The following is an 18,342-nucleotide window of genomic DNA, read 5'->3' on the forward strand; positions in this document are numbered from 1 at the left end:
AACAAACAAGTCATTTTCCTGGGCATTTACTGGCATCTGGTTCATAATGCATATTAATTATGTGAAGAGGAAGGAAGTCTGGTGTATTTTAACCTCCTGCTTTCTGCTTACTCTGCTGACCATAGAGAAACGATACAGTTCAAGACAACTTCCCTCTATAATGTAAGTGAAAGTGTTTGATGTGACTAATCTATATCTTGTGGACATAATTTGAGAGAGAGGAGCTATGAGTTTAACAGCAGCAGCAAGTGGATTTGCTGTCTTCCTTCTGTCTGTACAAGGTACTGTACATCTACATTTATATTGTGAGGCAGTTAGCACACTGACCAGCCTTAAGTGGGATTATGAAGGAACTGAAAGTCCTCAGATCTGTTTGGCTGTTTGTCCACATGAAACAGCTCTCTGTTTCCTTTAACCTGACATAGCCTATGTAAAATTATTTGTTGTCCCATTATAGACAGTAGGGGTAGTAAGTATGAAAAATCAATGTCAGTAACATAAAATACTCCTGTCATCGTTATGGAAAATAAAAATGAATTAAAAATAAATTAAAATAATTGATAGGAAAACAGCAAATCCTGAAGCTGGAACCATGATTTTTTTTCTGCATGAAAAATGACTTTGCAATTGTCAAAATAGTTATTAATTAATTAACCAGTTAATTTTCTCTCGGTCGACCGATTAATTGATCACTAATCATTTCAGCCATACTTGTATAAACTGTTGGGCAGTTTAATCTTTAACAGCGCATCATATTTCATAAGCTCTTCGTATATTTTGTGTGCAAAAATCCTAATTTGTAAAGTAACTAGTAACTAAAGCGGTCAAATAATTGTAGTGGAGTACAATATTTCCCTCTGAAATGTACTGGAGTAGAAGTAGACAGTGGCATGAAAAGAAATGACTCAAATTTGTACTTAACTACAGTAATTGAATAAATATACTTAGTTACATTACACTACTTGGTACATGTTAATACTACGATCTGCTAACTATCCAGGAGGGACAATGACAAAGTAGTTTGGGAAATTTTAAATTAGTTCAGTTCCCTACCAGGTTTACATACGGAGGCGCCTCCACAAAATACTAAAATCTGATGTTTGATGTTGTGACATGTCTGTGGTTTCTGCTCTGTGTTACAGTGATACAGGGTCAGAATGGCTGGGGAGTGACTTACACTTCTACTGAGATCTGTGCCTTAAAAGGATCAACTGTGGAAATACGCTGCAGCTACAGATACCCATCCACAATACACCCTGTAACCACTGTTAAGGAAACATTCTGGTTTACTAGAGTAAGTTATCGTGAGCGTGTGGATCTGAGAACAGATTCAGAGTATGCAGATCGTGTGCAGTATCACTGTGATGAGAAGAGCTGCACTCTGAGAATCACAGACCTGAGAGAGAGCGACTCAGCTGAGTACAAGTTCAGGTTCATAACAAACCAACCAGGTGGGAGTTTTACTGGTTCACCTGGAGTCACTTTGTCTGTCACAGGTAACATGAATGTTTGATGAAGAAATTATAAGCTCAAAGGTCCAGTTTATAATAACTTTTTGCTTAAATGTGAACTTTTGGTCAGATGTCTACAAGTGGTCATATATTGTAATGTGTGGTTTTGGTCTGGCGTTCCAACAGCTGTGTGATGCTCCTATCAAACCTTCAGCTTCTTCCTGCTCAGTGACCCCTTTTGTTATCACGTGACCGAAAGTTCACATTCAGCTCTGTTTGCTAAATGAAGACCACTGGATGCGATTGAAAGATCTGAATCATTAGTAAAAGTATCTTTGAGATTAGATTCTCTTCGCCATAAATTGTTCCCAAGGGGCAAAATGAACACCCATGGACAGATACTTTGCATGTGTTTGGGTATTTACAATAGATATTATATATTTCTGTTCCTTCTTCACAAATTCAGATCTACAGGTGCAGGTGATCAAATACCAGAGTTCTACGAGGGCAGAGCTGAAGTGTCACAGCAGCTGTCGTCTACCTGATAATTCTTCTTACATCTGGTACAAGAATGGACAGAAAATTCAGAAAGAAACCCCATCTTTTTATTCAGGCAACTTTTATCCTGCAGACAGCTATTCCTGTGCCCTTAAAGGAGTGGAGGATTTCCCCTCTCCATCAATGTGTGAGTTTACTCAACAGTCTTCCGCTAACAGAACGCCATCACATTTAACCTATTGCAGTGTCCAATGACTGCAAATATTTTAAATATGGATGACCCCACTTCCCCTTTCTATGTTAACACCATCTTTTTGGCATTGAGCTCTACAGGATCACTACTGCTGCCAGTAACTCAACAACAATACAACCTGCTCTGTGTTACTGCTGTGATGTAGTTGAAACTGTTGTTCTGTTTAAAAAAGGTTTTATTTTTCAGGTGTCGATGGTCAAACCTGCAACAGAGTGACGTACACTGACAGAAGCATCTGTGCCTCCAAAGGCTCATCAGTGGACATTTCTTGCACTTACAACAGTTATAACAATAATTATGATAAATCAACATTGTGGTTCAGTCCTGAACGTAGTCGTCAGTGGCAGAATCCTTCACAGCCTGAGGACCTTAGTGAAGACTCCCAGTATGCAGGTCGTGTTCAGGTCCTTGAGACAGAGGGAGGACGCTCCACTCTGAGAATCACTGACCTGAGAGAGAGCGACTCAGCTGAGTATCGCTTCAAATTCAGAACACGGAGCTTTGAATGGAGGAGTTTTTTACCTGGTACAACTCTGACTGTCACAGGTACTGATGAACACAGACTGATAAACCTATACTGTATAAACCAACACAGTACAGTAGTGAATGTGGAATGTAGCTGTTTGTAATGTAGAAGAATGTCATGTACAATTGATACTGAGTGCATGATTTTTTACTCACCCATTTAATTTTTAGACAGTAAGTTAGTAATGCTCCATAATACTTTACTTATGAATTATAAAGACTTATTTGAACTGTATCTGTTATTTTGACTTTGTCTGTGTAACTGTTATCTTAGTATTTAATTAAGAACAAACATGTCTGTTCCTTCTTTACAAATCCAGATCTGCAGGTGCTAGTGAGGAGATCATCTTCATCTTCTTCTTGGGCAAGCCTGCTTTGTCACAGCAGCTGTCGTCTACCTGATCGTCCTTCCTACGTCTGGTACAAAAATGGACAGATGATTCAGGCAGAAACATCTTCTTCTTATTCAGGCTACCTTGATTCTGCAGACAGCTATTCCTGTGCTGTGAAAGGACTGGAGGACTTCCCCTCTCCTTCAGTGTGTGAGTTTACTCCACGATCTTCCACTGACATATCGCCATCTGGTGGAGCCTGTAACCCATTGTACTCTACCTCGATTGTTGTAATTCAGTAGCAGCTGGTGACTAAAATATCGCTGAGAGCTTTAGGAAAATCATATCGCTGATGCCCCATGAGAATTTTAGACTTTTTGAATGTTGCCTTTTTACCTTTCTTCACCACAGGTTTAAAAACTAAAGAGCTAACATTTCAAAATTTAACATAACCTGATTTATTTTTGTGTATTTAGTCTTTCTGTTTAACATTTTGGGATCACATAAGCCTCGGACGGATCTGATGAAGTGTTTTAAACGGACACTTAGTCATTGTGGAAATTGAATGATGATCTGTACTTTAACTTTTGCTTTTCTTGCTCGGTCTGTCAACCAGCCTCTCTTGACTCTCAATTTTAGATGCAAGAACTTCACGAGTCCAGAAAGTAACTTACATAGTGTATATTTTCATAACAAAAATGTCCCTCAGACACTGAACAGTTTCAGATGCATGATGACGTTTAAAGTGCAATGACTGGTCAGATGTTTGTCAAGTTCTAAGACTGGCAAATGATTAGAGTTACAAGGTCCAGACAGTCAAACTTATGTCAAAATATGCCACAGGTGGGAAAGATTGTACATGCATTGTTTAATCCACCCGTGTTTTGCTTAAATACTTTCTAGAGGTTCTTAGTAGACGTGATACTATCCAAATAGTTTGTCGCTCTAATTTGCATCTTTGCTTTTAAAATACAAGAAGCACCCTTCTGTTTGGTAGTTTTAAATATATGCTTTAAATGGATGCCCACAAAATACCACACAAATATGCAATAAAATGTTATAAAATGTTTTATCTTTCAGGTGTCCGTGGTCAAACCTGTAACAGAGTGACGTACACTGACAGAAGCATCTGTGCCCCCAAAGGCTCCTCAGTGGACATTTCTTGCACTTACAACAGTTATTACAGTTATTATTATTATTATTATTATGATAAATCAACATTGTGGTTCAGTCCTGAACGTAGTCATCAGTGGCAGAATCCTTCACAGCCTGAGGACCTTAGTGAAGACTCCCAGTATGCAGGTCGTGTTCAGGTCCTTGAGACAGAGGGAGGACGCTCCACTCTGAGAATCACTGACCTGAGAGAGAGCGACTCAGCTGAGTATCGCTTCAAATTCAAAACATGGAGCTTTGAATGGAGGAGTAGTTTACCTGGTACAACTCTGACTGTCACAGGTACTGATGAACACAGACTGATATTCAATTATTAATGATTAAAAAATCCTTTACGGATGTTTTGTAGATTGGTGATTGAACATAAATACAAATAACTTTTGGGGTTACCAGGCTTTAAAATAAAAATCCTTTGGCTAGTGTTTATCTTTGCTTTTGCTTTTTATCTAGATCTGTAGTTAATCAGGAAGATTACTTCAATTGTTTAACCACTTACATGTCAAGTGTCATAGTGGAGAGGATAAACACAGGATGGCTTGTAACAGAGCCATGCAGTATTTACAGCGAATAAACCCTTCATAAGAAGTGCATTATCATCATCAAGTGGTACAAAAAAAATCTGATTACAAGTTAAAGAAATGTCTTCTTTTTATGACTCTCGCAGCTTTTGTATTAACATCCATTCCCACTTTTGTTTGGCATATTAATCATTTCAGTTAATGATGTCTTTAAGTATTTCACCTACAACTGTAAAGATTATCCCATTTGTGTTTTTCCTAATAACCAATGACATTGTGGGTTCTTCCTCACACAACCAGATCTGCAGGTGCAGGTGACCAGAGCAACAGTCAATCAGTCTTATACCTATGCAGAGCTGAAGTGTCACAGCAGCTGCAGTCCAGCTGGTCGTCTTTCCTACGTCTGGTTCAAGAACAGAGAGAAAATCCCAGAGGAAAGTTCTTCTTATAAAGACCAGTTTTATCCCGGAGACATCATATCTTGTGCTTTGAAAGGACATGCGAATTACGGCTCTCCCTCTTTGTGTGAGTTTGCTCCACTGTGTAACTAACAAAAGAATTCTAGCCAACATAAAAATATGGGCTGCCCATGAAAGAATCAACCTCCACTGCACACTTTGCCTCTAATATTTGCTTCTCTCCCTTTTAAACATATTAATGTTTTCTTCTCCAGATGCTCTGAAGGTTCCATCTGTGTCAGCGAGTCCTTCTGGTGAAATCATGGAGGGCGGTTCAATGTCTCTGACCTGCAGCAGTGATGCTAACCCAGCAGCTACTTACACCTGGTACAAGGAGAACCAAACACGGCTCATTAAAGACCCACAGCTTGTCTTCACGTCCATCCAGTCCTCTGACTCTGGAGAGTATTACTGCACAGCTGAGAACGAGCTGGGGAGGAGGACATCTGAACACATCTTTATTAATGTGAGATGTGAGTAAAATGCAGTATTGAAAAAAACAACATACAGCTTACAGGTCACTTGAAAAGGGTCTTTCTAGTTACGAATGCTTTCTTAAGCTCTGTCTGCTTCACATTCACAATCTGCGGCTGTAGTTTACTGAGAAGCTCCAGTAATTGTTTATGGAGAGGTTTATTCACTACTGGCAATGTGTGGCTGATTTTATACTTGACCTATATAAAATCATCCCCTCCAGATGCTCCAAAAACCTCCTCTGTGTCAGTGAGTCCCTCTGGTGAGATAGTGGAGGGCAGTTCAGTGACTCTGACCTGCAGCAGTGATGCTAACCCAGCAGCTAAATACACCTGGTACAAGGAGAACCAAGTACTGCTTCAGGGACCACATGGAAGTTATCACTTCATCTCCATCAGCTCTGAGGACAGAGGGATCTACCACTGCAAGTCTGAGAACCAACATGGCCAGTTAGGCTCTAAGTCTGTATTTGTAGATGTCCAGTGTAAGTATTAATCATTAGCACTTCTCTTAGGCCAACATTGAATTTACAAGTAGGGGTTGTGTGTTGATTTTTGTCCTTGGGTAAGATGAGCCACCTGTTGTTTCTCGAAAACCAAGGACAAAATTGGTCATGTGACCATGAAAGTCCATTTCATTTACTCCACGATGGAAACAAGTACGAAACCATTTTGCTAATATTAATGAATTGTTTGTTTTCCTCCAGATGCTCCAAAGCTTCTCTCTGTGTCAGTGAGTCCCTCTGGTCAGATAGTTGAGGGCAGTTCAGTGAATCTGACCTGTAGCAGTGATGCTAACCCAGCAGCTAATTACACCTGGTACAAGGAGAATGAAGACTCACCAAAAGCATCAGGACAGATCTTCACCATCACTGACTTCAGACCTGAACACAGTGGGAATTATTACTGTGAAGCCCAGAACAGCAGAGGAAGTACTGACTCCACCTTACATCTGACTCTTTTGTCAGGCAAGTTTCCATCCACTCACACACAGAATGCAGCAGAGATCGTAACACACCATCTTATGCAGGGGGAAGGAACTCCCCATTAAACCTTTTTTGTGAAACTGCTCAGACCACGTCTACACTGAAATGGCTAAAAATGGAGCATTCTGAAAATGGTCTCCACAGGGGAGAAGTCTGAACACTCCGGCCATGTGTTTTAGTGTTGACTAGGAAAACAATGACCTACAGTATGTGGGCCTAAACACAGTTAGGTGCTGTGCCGCAGTAAAGCTAAGAAGCCAACTTGCTGTCACCCCTTAACTTTTTCTATGGTATAATTTTTAATGTCAGTATAGCTGATCACACACTACATGTGTGCTGTATTTCCGTTTATTTTGTCAGACTGGGTGGCAAGCATAAACTTTAGATTTTTCCCAGTTGTATTTCAGTTGTCTGATAGCAGAAATGGGAAATATGTAGATGAGAACAATGGTATTATGATTTTGACTATGTTGAAACATAGCAGTGATGATGGGACAGAACGGAGGTTTAACCTGCTGAGATACATCAGAGTAACATAAATTAGGGTTGGGTAGGTTTTTTAGAGGTTAGTTTCTGATCAGGTTCAGGCCAGTGAAGGCCTAGACTCAGAAGTAGATGGATATATGAAAAATATATTTAACTGTAAGAACAATGTGTTTTTGTCACTCTTTGAGGCCAATGGGCCTTAACATCCTAACAGCCTAATTAATTTGTCATTTTATCACCACTACCTAGGAGCATGGAAATCAATAGCCGTTGGAACAACCACTGCTGTTGTCCTGGCTGTTATACTCATCCTTGTCTTTATATTGATTAGGTAAGCAGTTACCTTTCATTAAATCATTGTTTATTAAAGTCAAATCATGGTGTAAGAATGTTGGCCATCAATTCTGTCAATCACGACAACATTGCAGTCACCAAAGTATTCTCAAAACACTGAGGACATTGTTACAACTTAGTCCAATGAGAAAAGAAACATGAGATTGGACAGATCAGATTAAAACAAGCCAATAGTTTAGCCAGATTTTATAAACCACTTTTTTGAGGTTAAACTGAAAGTGAGCCCACCCTAAATGTCAGTAAATTCCCTCATTGAGTGCACACACAACTATGGTAGGTACAGTAGGTCAAAGTTGAAACTGGAAAATGACCAGAACTGCAAAAATAAGCCCCAGGTTCCTTGGAGCTGAAATTTCCCTTTCATTAAATCACTGAAAAATAGAGTTAGAGTTAATTTCTTTTTTAATTCTCCTAACCAGGAAAAAGAGGGCCTCCAAGCAATCAGCTGAGCCTGGAGAGAGACCAGACAACTGGGAACAGGTGAGGAAGAAGAGTCACAATTCCAGTGCAATAGAAAACCCATTCTGTTTCAACACTTCAGTTCAGACTTTTGGGTCACACTGAAAAACACTTTGTGTTGCTCTTTTGCCCACCTTCTTCACAAACCATAGAACCATGTCCTCCTCTATATCACCCTGTCCTCTCTTCGATCTTCCAGGACATGATGAACTTTCTAATGCATCCTAAAGCTTTCCTACCTTTTGTCTTCTACTTTTTGGGCCGTGACCTTGACCTTGTCATGTTGGTGTTAGTCAATCAACTTGAAGAACTTGGACTTTAAAGCAATATTGAATTGTGGTAGTTGGCTGTTTTGTTTAGCTTCCTGTACATGATCCAATTCCATCTACTGTATTGCAGTGTGTATCTTCCAGAAACAATGTTCCAGGGACTGCTTCTTCGGTAGAAAGTCTATTTGATAAAAGCTGTTGACAGAGAGGTGTGAGCAGAACTCTCTCTTTGGATTGACAAATTGGGGGTAAATCATCCTGAATATCTTTTAGTCTGAATCTGGTTTAACTCACATACCGTAGTACCCAGACGGACAGAAGAAAAGTGACCAGAAAGAGAAAACACCTGTTTGATAGGAAGCGTTTGAAAGAGCATCCTCACCTAGAAGAGGGCACCAGACCCCTGGTGCCTGACTAGAGCCAGGTTAAGGGGGGGAAATTGCAGGTGAATGGTGAGTGGTTGGCCTGCACCTCTGGGTCCAGGTCGGGCTAACCCCGAAAAAGATAACATTGGGCTGCTGCCATTTACTGAATCATCTACCACCTGCAAGAATAGGTGTAGGAATCTGGTGTGTTGCCAGTCACGTGGCAGACAAAGACCTTCATTTCTCTACTGGCAAAGGAGTCGGAGACTTCCTGGAATGTCTGGATGGGGGTCACCTCCTGTGGACTCCATAGTATAGCTGGGGGACTTCAACAGCCATGTGGGCAGCAACACACAAATGATTGGGTGAAAGGGGGTTTATCTGAACTCAAGTGGTGCTTTGTTACTAAAGCATGTGCTATTAATAGGCTGTCAAATATAACGTTTGATCATAATCCCAGCGGAGGTTTGGGACATGGAATCCAAGTGGACCATTCAAAGCCTCAGTTACTGTGCTGGTTGCTTGAAGCTGTGGCAAGAAGAATGCTGGTGCCTGTTGTGGCAGACACTCAAAAACCCACCAGTGGACACCCATGGTGGATGAGGCCATCAAGCTGAAGAAGGCCTTTAAAGCTCGATTAGGCCAGGAGACAGCTTATGTTGTCAGAGATGCAAAAACCAAGCTATGGGAAGAGTCCAGGGAGGCGATGGAGAAGGACTTCAGCTTATCCTCAAAGACACATTGGCAAACCATAAGGAGCTTTGGCTAGGTTGTTTTCAGCAGAGGAGGGAAACTGATGACCTTGACTTGAGGATATAGTCAGCCGGTGAAAGGGACACTGAGGAACTCTTGAACCTGACTGACAAGCTCTACATGTAGAAGGCGGAGCTGGAAGACTCGGCAGAAGCCTTGCCCATCTTGCTGGTGAAGGTCACTCAGGTGACCTACAGTATAAGCCATCTGTGTCAGCTGTGTCTTAAAGTCAAGCATCCAGCAGAGTTGGATGCTGGCTAAGATTGTGCCTTGTCACTGATTCTGTATGATTTCTACATGTACAGAATATTTAGGCACAGCCAAGCAGTGGATAGTGTCCAATTCAGGGGGCTCATGATTGCTCTATGCTTTTTGATGGGAAGGCAGTTCTGTTATTATCAGGAAGTGGCCTTCCGGTGGTAGTGGAAAACTCCCAGGGGAGGTCCTGCAGCAGACACAGAACATGTGGAGGGATTACATATCCCAGGAGATCTGCCAAGAAAAGCTGCAAGATGTGGCTAGGGAGAAAGATACTGTATCTTGGCTACACTGCTTAGGCTGCTATCGCCATGAGCGAACCCAGATAAGCAGTAGGAAATGGATGGATCATAGGCAAGAAGCTATATAACCCAAGATTTTACTAAACTTCAACATGTTAACTTGACATATTCCATTAGTGTCGAGGAAGTGCATTAACAAGTATCTGGTTCTTTTTGGCTTTTTGTAAAAATCATATCTACAACCATTTAAATTACAGTAAACTTGTTTATGCAGTATCCACCCAGTCAGAGACAGCATGAGGAGCAGGATGACCTTCACTATGCCAGTGTCCAGTTCTCCAAAAACCAGGCAGATCCTCTCTACTCCAAGGAGAAGGAGGAGGCTGTTGAGTATGCGGTGGTCAAATTTAATAGTGGCCTGCCCTGAGGTGAGCAGCTCCTCTCACAGGAACATTATCCTGACTTTAAGATTAAAATTACATTAGCTTGGAATAGTTCAATCATTTTTTTATTCTAACAATTTAATCGCTATTGCATTTGCCTGATGTGGATGGTTGTTTTATAATCACTGGCCATTTGTATCATGTAATATCTTATCTGCATTAATTTTTCCCTTCGAAAACCAGAAGTCAGCCGGGGAGGATTCAGCTGCATTGTACAGCACAATCAACAAAACTTGCTGAAGACAATATAAATACCAGGCAGATAACCACTGATTTAATATATTTCTTAGGACAGACCAGTCAAAGAGAATGCAGCATTGAGACAACCATACATTTTTAACACACATTTACAAACTTAAAAAGAACACAAGAGGTTGGGTCTAAACAATGTGTAAATTACATAATGCCTTTTATTGTAAACACAACTTGTGAATTTTTCAGAAGCCTATTTCATTTAGTAGTACAGACTCAAGGAAGAACAATTGTGACAGTTTGACAATTTTGCTTTGTATTGTTAATCATTCTATAAAAGCTATAATACCCTTGAGGAGGCAGTTTGGTGTACTTTTATTACTTTTTTGCTGCCAGTGGTATTTAGTTCCTCATTCTTATAATATCATTACAGTATAGAAAAACCTTATGGGTATGTTTCTAAAACTAGCTCCACTTTCAGTTCTCTTTTCCACAGCGAAAACACAACTTGTTTTTATTCTCTTATTGCACAGGCTGTGTGTAGTACTTTGCAACAAAATGGCACAGGAGAATGAGGTACACCTCTACAGCCTGCATGCGTTGACAGACAGTTCATATGCAGTATCATCAAGGTTCTTGCATTTAGCTTGCAGGCTGGGACTGCTGGAGCACTCTGCGGGCAAAGGCCAGCGTTCCACCCAGGTGTCCTTTCCTAACATGTAGATGAATCTGACAGACAGGGAGCAAAAATGGAGGAAAGAGGGGAGTTTAGACAGTTTAGGTTGTATTTAAATAGATCAGGAGACTTTGTACACCTTGCCTCAAAGTGGCTATGATGCATCTTTCGCAGCAGTTTAATTATTTCAAGAAGATCTCTGGTGTAATTAATGTTTCTCTGTCCCTATTACCTTTGATTGATTATAAGCTGAAAACTCTGTTAAGCTGATTTTAATTCTGACTGGAAAAATATAAATAAAGTAGCCTTTTTAAGTCAGAGTTTGTACACAGGAAGGTAATTATGATTTCTTAAACCCCGGTTTGATGCAGCAAACTAGTTTTTACAAGTTGGAAGGCTTTAAAAGCCCTTCTTAGTTAGATTTTCAGCATGGCATGACTTAATCAACTCGCATACTGTTTCAAGTTCTTGTGAACAGCCAACAGTTTACTTCAAGCAACCCACTTTTTCTACTTTGGTAGCTTATATGCACAGTGGCTGGAAAAGATAATTTTCTCAAATTTGACTACCTAAGCATATTTTTTTTAAATAAAAACTTATCCATGTATAGTCAGAACCTCCAACTGTCTGTTGTACTGCATGTTAACTTGGTCTCCCAGAATTGCCTAGCATTGCCTATTTATTTTTTTCTTGCTCTTCTTACCTGTTGTTATCGCTGTCAATGTTCCACTGGTCCTCTTTGGGGCCAATTATGAGGTACTTGGAGCCCTGCTTCAGGTTAAGGTTATCTCTGCAGCCTCCATGAGACATAAAAAACCTCTTCTGGCCCACTTCAACTCCAGCCTCCACACCTGGATGTTAGGAAGAAGAGATTCAGATAATATATAGCTGTATTATATTGCATAACAGTGCCTCAAATCCATCATGTGTGAATATGGATCCATCTGATAAGTTATAATGCTATTTGTTTGGAGATTCTTCATTGTGAGGCCTCAAGTATCTTACTTAATCATAGCCTACTAATGGGGTTTTTGTAAGCTCACAATCCTTTATTTTTAAAAAAGAGCTGATAACCATAAGACAGACATAACCATTGCATTGACTCACCCAGCTTGATAACTTTTGTAATCTCCATCTCGTACTTGTCGTAGTAACTCTGGCTGACACTCAGAACCTTCACCTGGAAAACTGACACACAAGAAAAAAAGGTGTTCTTTTTGCCCTGTTCGTAATTAGACCTGTAGTGATGCCATGAAATTTGTTGGCGATGTTCATGGTCCAGAGAAGATGAATCCTAATGTATTTCACATGTCCCTCACCTTTCTTCTACCGCCACAGTGGGGTCAAAATTGTCACAAGAAATAATACATCCTAGGAGGCATGGGTATGTCAATGTCAGTCTAATAATAAATGCTGCAAGAAATAAATAAATAATAATTATTAATCCTACTACTAGCATATAAATGAATTACCACAAATGGTTAGCTTGACAGTTTCCTCCCTGTCAGTTTATATTTTCCTGTACAGATTCCTTATTTATGTGCTAGATCCAACCTTTAATTACTCAAGAGCTCTTAGTCATTTTTGTAAAATATTGAAAACTACTATTGATCTTTTTCTCTGTATATTGTACCAATAATTGCAAATTATTCATCTCATGTTATCTCATTTATGCTACCGTGTCAATCAAGACAACATATTAATGGTGTAGCCCCCTATTGCAATTTTTACATCAAAAGTAGTGATATAAAGAAACAGTGTTACAAAACGCCCTGATGCTCTGTGGGGCTCATTTTATGCCAAAACATATTTTAACATTCATAGTTCCACTGCTGCTCCTACAAAAGGATGTTTAATGCACCAGTTTTTCTATTGAAAATATTTAAAAATATACATATATTGGTGTATTTTTGGCCACTCATACTGGAATATCGTAAAAGCATTTGACTGGCAATTACCTAATGAAGACTTGAGACTTGCTCTGACCAACTTTAAACTTAAACACAGTTCAGCTGTGTACAAAGCTGTGAGTGAGTGTGTGACAGCGTATTTTACCGTGATGTAATGTCTTGCAGGCAAACGTCTCTCTTTCTTTGCTGGGGAAGTTTTCACTGTCGGTTTTGGAGACACAGCAGTCACCTGGAGATTGTGAGCACACAGAAAGTAACAATAAATTGAAAATAACAGACACCATGAATACAAACATGTCCATTAGTGCACCGTTGCAGCAACATGCACACTTTACCCTGCGTGCAGCGGCAGACATTGTCCCTGCAGATCTGTGAGAGCTCCTCTTTGTCCTCCCTGGGAGTGTAGGTGCGACTGCAGCGGTGATCTGTGACAAAGTGAGACAGCAGGGATATAACACCTGTCACCATCATATTCATATAAGTTGCACAATTCATTTTTAATATTTCAATAACAATAAATAAACAGGACATATTCTACACTATCAGTGTGTGTAGTAAGGGCCAAATGTGCTCACTTGTTGGACTCAGATTGGGCTTTCACTGATGTTTAAGATATTTTTATGTAGTCTGCAGTGGATCTTGAACAGCTGAGAGGCAGGAAGGTGACACTGTTGTATTAAAGGTCCAGCGTGTAGGACTTAGTGGCATCTAGCAGTGAAATTGCAGATTGCAACCATTTGAATACTGCTTGCCTCAACCCTCCCCTTCCAAACGCGTAGGAGAAACTACATTGGCCGCGAAACTCGTGAAAAACGCAAAAGGCCCTAGAGCCAGTGTTTGGTTTGTTCATTCTGGCCTACTGTAGAAACATGGCGGTTCAACATGGCGGACTCTGTGAAAGGGGATCGGCTCCCTCTGTAGATATACAGGGCTTATTCTAATGATTCTTATTTTCAGGTGATTATACACTAATGAAAACATACTTATAAATATTATATTCCATTTCTGCCAATAGCTCCTCCTAAATGATAGACGCTGGACCTTTAAGTGTTTGTGAAGCATTTCCACTAATATCAGTGGAAATCTAATTTTTATATCTAAACTTTAAAGCTGTGATGGTCAGGATGTGTTCTCGTACCTGGGTTGTAATACTCATAGACAGTAACTGAGGATGGCTGGAGGAGGCCGACTTTGAAGCTCTGCTGAAGCCTGAACACCAAGATCTCTGGCTCTTTGTGAGACACCTGAGAGGAGGACAGGGGAGGATAATTTAGTGCAGAAGAGAAGAGAAAAAGGAACATTACAGAGCCAGTGAGTATATTAATTTAGTAAGCCTGAGCTACCAAGTAGGGGGTCCTGTTCCAAGAAGCTGATAGAAGAGTTATTTATCTGTGTAACAGAGTGGAGTAAAACCCAGAATCTCCTCAAATCTAGGGCTACTGTAAAAAGACTACAGTATATAGTCTAGATACAGTGTGTAGATGCAAAAATTGACTTAAAGAAACCGGTTTTAATGAAAATTCAACTCTGCATTTGCAAATCAATGACATGAATAGGCTAGTGGGAAGGCACCCAAAATCTTGAGCTATCCCTACCAGAGGCAGAACAAAGCACAGCAATGTTTTTCATATTCTCTTAGGTCTCCCACATATGAAATAGATTCTTGTATAAAAATATGTATAAAATGTCTTCCCTCTAGCCTGGAAGCAGCAAGTCAAACTCTCTCTGGTTGCAAACAAATAAATAAAAACAAATAAAACATTTTTACCTTGAACAGGTGGATGATCAGTGAGCCTCTGTCACTCAGGTTATCAACAATCTGGAAGTTATTGATGTAACGGTCCACTGAGTTTGACAACTAGACAAACACACACATTTACAGAGTCAGTTAGCAACCCTAACATGTGAAAACTCTCGTCTTAGCTATCACACGTCATTATGTAGTAAACTTTTTATAAACTTCTATCTGGGTGAGGGGGTTGATTGGGATGTTGCTCCAATACACATTAGTGGTTGGATCTTTTGTGCGTTTAAGTACTTCACTCCTCTCGGTTGTGAAAATGGGAAATTATTACATCACTTCAGGTGTTTTTTCAAAATAAAAGCAAAAACATTGGCAGTAAAACTATTAAGCATTCTCCTGTGGCTTTAACTCTTCAAAATAATTTTCTATGAATGTAAAATAAGTTTTTTGAGCACTAGTAGTAGAGGCTAATTACCATCTCCAGGTCTGAGTTTTCTGGAGTGAAGCCAGTGGGCAGACTTATATCCAGAACCACCATTCTGACATCTCTGGGTCCTAAAGCCCTGTGGGATGGAAAGAGACAAAGGATACTAAACCTGAGAGGATGTCAAAGCCAGTCTCTAGTTCATCATCAACAGATCAAAATTGGAGAACACTGATAAAACTCTTCATGCACATGAATAGCATCATGTCAACTTGAGTTATACTGCATTTAGACACAGAAAACTCAAATCAAATGTGTCATCCAACATGAACGATGAGGGCACCAGTTAGGCCAAGTCACTGACAAGATACATCATCATTCAATTAACATCATGATTGGACCTGAAATGAAGCTTACAATATTGTGCCTCAGAACAGTTTTAGTCTTTTATTCCCTTTCTTCAATTTTTAATAATTTAAATAAGTTAAAAATGTAAACATACATGTAAGACAATAACAATAACTCACCTCACTTTGATGGTGATCTGATAGGATTTTTCTACATCTGCTGGAGGCTTTTCTGTTTTAGGATAGAAACAAAGCTTTATTAAATGTACAGAGGTTGGATTGCTTAAATGTATATACTATTTTATTTAGTTATGCTACAGTATGTTATTTTATTTGTATCTTATTAATAATAATGTCAATGTTTATAAGTTCATTGAAGATGTGATATGTTACATGTTGAATTCATTTATGTTATGGTTTACGATGCTAACATTATAAATATCAATAAAATGTTCATCTTTGACATCTGCTATGTTATGTTTATGTCATGGCAGTTATAGGTTTACAATTACAAAATAAATTTGAGCAGTTTCAGCTTTTCTCTGCGTTATATTATGCTGTCATGTTGTTTTTATGTCATGTTTTATGCAGTTTGTTTCCAGTATATCAAGGAAATGGAACAATCCGGGAGATTTTCATCTTTTCTAAAATGTATTTCATCCCTTTGATGCACTAAAAGTGACTTCACTTGACCTACAGTAAGAGGACAGAAAGCAACAACACTAAAGAGCAAGGCATGCTTATTTGCGACACTGTGAGAACTTGAGTTACCGCTGGATTCTTCAATAGTGACGTTGAGCTCAAAGTCCTTGCAGGGCATTTTCTCATCAACCTCATGCAGCTGGTTGTAATAGGTCACAACCTTGAATCAAAGTGGATACCGCATGCAGAACCAAAAGAGAGACACACAAGAGAAACAACATTATGGTCAAATAAAAGCCAATGTACTCAAAAAATAAACCACTTCTGCTGTAAATCCTGCTGTATGTCTATGATTTTATAAGTTTCGCCATTCTGTGAAACTAACTGAATGATACCAGTCTTCATTTACAGAGTTGGTCATGTGATTGTACCATTGATTCCATTTATGTATAGGTAAAAAAATGTAAAAGAAAAATTTTGCTGAACGAAATAACTGATCATACCTCCAGTATTCCCTGTCCATTCCCCCGAGCCTCCACTTCCAAATCAAGATTAGTGGGCAACTAAGGAACAAAGGCACCAGAGAAGAAGACATTTTTGGTAAAATACAGCTGAAAAAATGTCAAAAATACACTACCTGCTATTATTGCACCCAGTAACACTCTCAATTCCCAAAATGTCCTCCAAGCTCACTGTTTGATGATGTGAAACTCAACTGCGAGCTGTGCTGAGTTTCTGAACATCAAGTGAGAAACATCATGATACACTCCCAGTGTCTCCTACTGATTAACTCGCCTGGATGTTACATTCAGTTTCATGTCTCTCACCCTGGATGAGCGAGCAGCATAGGCGGTCTTGGCGTTGAAATGGTAGCGGATTTCCTTGCGTCCTGTTATCCTGACGTCCACATCCAGACTGAGGTCATCAGGTGGAGGTTTGTTAATCAGGTACTCTGACAGCGCCTGGAGCACCACCATGGTGGACTGGGAGAGGACAGAGAAGGAAAACAGAATTGATAAGAAAGACAGTAGTACATTTCATTAGACATATTTTTCACATTTGGGTAATGTCTTTTTCTTTTTCTTGCCTTACTGTATCTACTATATTGTCTTTTCATCAGTGCTATTTGTCTTATTTAATTGATGGCTCTTTATTAGTTTATCAAGACACATGTACCACCATTTGCAGTACCTTGTAATTGTTATATTCCTGGTGTGAGTATAACACTTACAGTTAATGTGCAGAATTTTTTCTCAGTGTTAACGACGAGCAACACTGCAGTCAGACAAACTTTTGTCAGTTGACAAACTGAGATACGTTAACTGTGAAACACTACAGACACCACCTGAAGAGACTGAATGTCATATACTGTTAAATGAAGTTTGAACTGTTAGTAAGTATATTATATATATATATTTAAAAATATAAAAATCCCCCTGTCACCTCCTGTGGGGTGGTGGTATGTATCACCCTCAAGAATGATACACACACACACACACACACACACACACACACACACACCCTGTACTGTATATGTATACTGCTCTCAAAGATTGAGACTGAAGGTCCATGCGCATATCCTTCACTCCATTATCAACAGAACTGTTGTGTTAAGGCTTCATCTGAATAGTCTGAATGGACTTGAATAAACTTCTACTTTACCATAATGTAACAGTCAACTGTATAGGCAACCTAAGGCCCACTAATCAGAGCCTGGAGCAGGTGAAATAACTTGAAGAGACAATGAGAAATTGTATTTGCAGATTACGGCTCAGCTACCAGTCTCGCCCTGCCGTTACCTGAGTGGAGCCGAAGCCTCCTCCTCTCCTCCGCTGGCTGTTCAGCCATTTAAACGGCGCTGCAGCTTCCTCCATGCGTCCCAACTTGACCAGAGCCAGAAGGGCATAGCCGGTCGCCTCCAAGGTGAACAGGGTGTTCTGACTGTCGGGCCAGTGGCTGCCACCTGAAAGAGAGACAAAGAAAAAGAGGGAGCTCCTGTGTAAGTTAATGAGAAGAGCAACGTACTTTCATTCTTTCACCTAACCTTGAACAAATCAACAAAATAATCAAAATGAATGCTGCAACTAATTTAAGACTAACAACATAATTTG

The 18,342-nt window shown here is 39.8% G+C and overlaps 2 protein-coding genes across 4 annotated transcripts in view; one reads left to right on the forward strand and one right to left on the reverse strand.

Annotated features, from left to right (window-relative positions):
• Positions 1–148: 148 nt before the first annotated feature.
• Positions 149–10,794, forward strand: LOC122874126 (B-cell receptor CD22-like). Of its 2 annotated transcripts, XM_044191748.1 has the most exons (14): positions 149–281; positions 1,143–1,496; positions 1,918–2,136; positions 2,389–2,748; positions 3,048–3,269; positions 4,140–4,514; positions 5,051–5,275; positions 5,424–5,681; positions 5,906–6,166; positions 6,389–6,649; positions 7,403–7,484; positions 7,927–7,987; positions 10,128–10,281; positions 10,480–10,794. In XM_044191748.1, exons 1-13 carry the CDS (start codon positions 227–229, stop codon positions 10,278–10,280), a joined length of 2,886 nt encoding a protein of 961 aa, XP_044047683.1. In that variant the 5' UTR covers positions 149–226; the 3' UTR covers position 10,281; positions 10,480–10,794. The 2 variants fall into 2 exon arrangements, with proteins under 2 accessions (XP_044047683.1, XP_044047684.1); XM_044191749.1 differs by having other exon boundaries at positions 1,143–1,451; positions 10,128–10,794.
• LOC122874123 (venom factor-like) overlaps positions 10,689–18,342 on the reverse strand; it is a 33,599-nt gene continuing 25,945 nt past the window's right edge. For both annotated transcript variants that reach the window (XM_044191735.1, XM_044191736.1), the window contains 13 exons: positions 18,031–18,194; positions 17,059–17,214; positions 16,735–16,794; positions 16,361–16,451; positions 15,770–15,821; positions 15,294–15,381; positions 14,843–14,932; positions 14,213–14,318; positions 13,410–13,499; positions 13,220–13,303; positions 12,272–12,352; positions 11,868–12,015; positions 10,689–11,217 (listed from right to left, as the gene is read on the reverse strand). In XM_044191735.1, coding sequence (XP_044047670.1) covers positions 11,073–11,217; positions 11,868–12,015; positions 12,272–12,352; positions 13,220–13,303; positions 13,410–13,499; positions 14,213–14,318; positions 14,843–14,932; positions 15,294–15,381; positions 15,770–15,821; positions 16,361–16,451; positions 16,735–16,794; positions 17,059–17,214; positions 18,031–18,194 — 1,355 coding nt within the window. In that variant the 3' untranslated portion in view covers positions 10,689–11,072. The remainder of the gene's footprint in view (positions 11,218–11,867; positions 12,016–12,271; positions 12,353–13,219; positions 13,304–13,409; positions 13,500–14,212; positions 14,319–14,842; positions 14,933–15,293; positions 15,382–15,769; positions 15,822–16,360; positions 16,452–16,734; positions 16,795–17,058; positions 17,215–18,030; positions 18,195–18,342) is intronic.

This window comes from Siniperca chuatsi, linkage group LG3 (assembly GCF_020085105.1).
Source record: "Siniperca chuatsi isolate FFG_IHB_CAS linkage group LG3, ASM2008510v1, whole genome shotgun sequence".
NCBI classification, from domain to species: domain Eukaryota; kingdom Metazoa; phylum Chordata; class Actinopteri; order Centrarchiformes; family Sinipercidae; genus Siniperca; species Siniperca chuatsi.

Excerpts from the sequence above, each read along its gene's own strand:
- LOC122874126 (XM_044191748.1), top strand. The coding sequence starts at position 227 with ATGAGTTTAACAGCAGCAGCAAGTGGATTTGCTGTCTTCCTTCTGTCT. Across the intron at positions 5,276-5,423 it reads TTACGGCTCTCCCTCTTTGT|ATGCTCTGAAGGTTCCATCT; the intron begins GTGAGTTTGCTC and ends TTTCTTCTCCAG. Across the intron at positions 6,167-6,388 it reads TGTATTTGTAGATGTCCAGT|ATGCTCCAAAGCTTCTCTCT; the intron begins GTAAGTATTAAT and ends GTTTTCCTCCAG.